A 1,485-nucleotide genomic window follows, 5' to 3' on the forward strand; every position below is an offset into this window, starting at 1 on the left:
TACTGTTATTTGTGATCAACATAATGTGTCTTTGCTGAATAAAAGAATTAAATATACAAACCTGTACAATAAAATAGAAATAATATAATATACTTCATTATACATTCTTTAAGGATTTGTGACAGTTTATGTGTGTATGACAACTATATTATTGTCATCTTTTTTGGCGGATTCTCATAGTAAGTTTTAATCATATGTTATCATAATCAGTTATTAATACTATTATTAATAGTAATGCTATTATTACTATAATAGTAAAACCTCTAATTATTGGGACTTTTTTTTTTTAGTTAAGGATCTTAATACACACAGAACTCACAGTTTTATATGCAGTATGTTTGTGGAAGTGCATGTGCTCATGTGTACATTACATCCAGTACTGGCTGGGATACTGAGTTTCATCATGATGTTTGTGAGGGGTGTCCCGCGAGGGGGGGCAGGTGGAGATACGCCCCACAGGACAGGCTGGTTGATATGGTGATCACAGAGCCCTTGGGTGTATTATAGAGAGCGCACAGACCTCGTGACACGAGACTGCGTCTCCACACCTGCTCTCACACCCAGCGCTCCCCGCTTCACAGAGCAGCCTGATTTGTTTATGTTCCGCGCCTAAGGACACCATTCAAAATCACTCTCTCATGGAGCAGCAGTAGTCCGAGTGTCACAGAGACAGATGAGCTGCCCCGTAAGAGGCCAGCGGAGGGGGCGTGTGCTCTGCGTGTTTCCAACCTGCTGCTATTAATACCACCCGCCAAACATAATCTGCGGGATAGGTTATCCTCATGTTTGTTGGCAGGGTCCATAGTATGTTAGCGACAAAGAAAGAAAGACTGAACGGTTTGTCTTGAATGGTCCCAGCCCACTAAATGCTTGTGACGGTGAAAACAAAACCAAACCGTCGTAGAAGGCACAGTTTTGTTTTCCTCCCCTCTGCTTCACTTTCGTTTTCTTCCTGTTCTGTCGCTCTCCTCGGCTTGCCAGAGGGCAGGCGCTCTGAGTGTCCGTGTATGCATGCGTCCCAGTGGTTATATTAGCGCTGATCCTTCTCTGGAGCTCTTGTCTGTCTCTGCGCACTCATCATGAACACACTCCCAGCGTACTCGGGAGCCAGGATATCAGGCTGCTGGGCTCTTAGGGCAGATGGAAGGTAAGCCTGGTAACTTGAAGTCATTTTCAGAGCATCTTTGTGCGCATCCTCAGGTGTGTTGTGTTGTTTTGTTGTGCAGTCTGCGCACATACTTGTATGGTAAATTCAGCTGTTGCTGACAGCACTCTCTGCTTTCTATGTTTGCTTGCTAAGCTCATTTGCATCAGATTTATGTATTTGCAGAGAACCTGAGTTTATGACTGGCACATCTTGTCAGGTTTCAATCGAATAAGCGATCTGCACAAAGGTGTATTCTCATACCGTCCTTGAGTGAGCTCATGATGCGAACCAGAAGTTGCTAATGTGCTGTCGTTTAGGTTAACGTCTGTATTTTTTTT

General features: G+C 43.7%; 1 protein-coding gene across 1 annotated transcript in view; it reads left to right on the forward strand.

Moving 5' to 3' along the window:
- The first annotated feature begins 771 nt into the window (after window positions 1–771).
- LOC107577520 (uridine-cytidine kinase-like 1) overlaps window positions 772–1,485 on the forward strand; it is a 6,158-nt gene continuing 5,444 nt past the window's right edge. The window contains exon 1 of the mRNA XM_016263590.1: window positions 772–1,147. Coding sequence (XP_016119076.1) covers window positions 1,080–1,147 — 68 coding nt within the window. The 5' untranslated portion in view covers window positions 772–1,079. The remainder of the gene's footprint in view (window positions 1,148–1,485) is intronic.

The sequence above is a fragment of the Sinocyclocheilus grahami genome, unplaced genomic scaffold, assembly GCF_001515645.1.
Source record: "Sinocyclocheilus grahami isolate Dianchi unplaced genomic scaffold, SAMN03320097.WGS_v1.1 scaffold6291.1, whole genome shotgun sequence".
Lineage (NCBI taxonomy): Eukaryota > Metazoa > Chordata > Actinopteri > Cypriniformes > Cyprinidae > Sinocyclocheilus > Sinocyclocheilus grahami.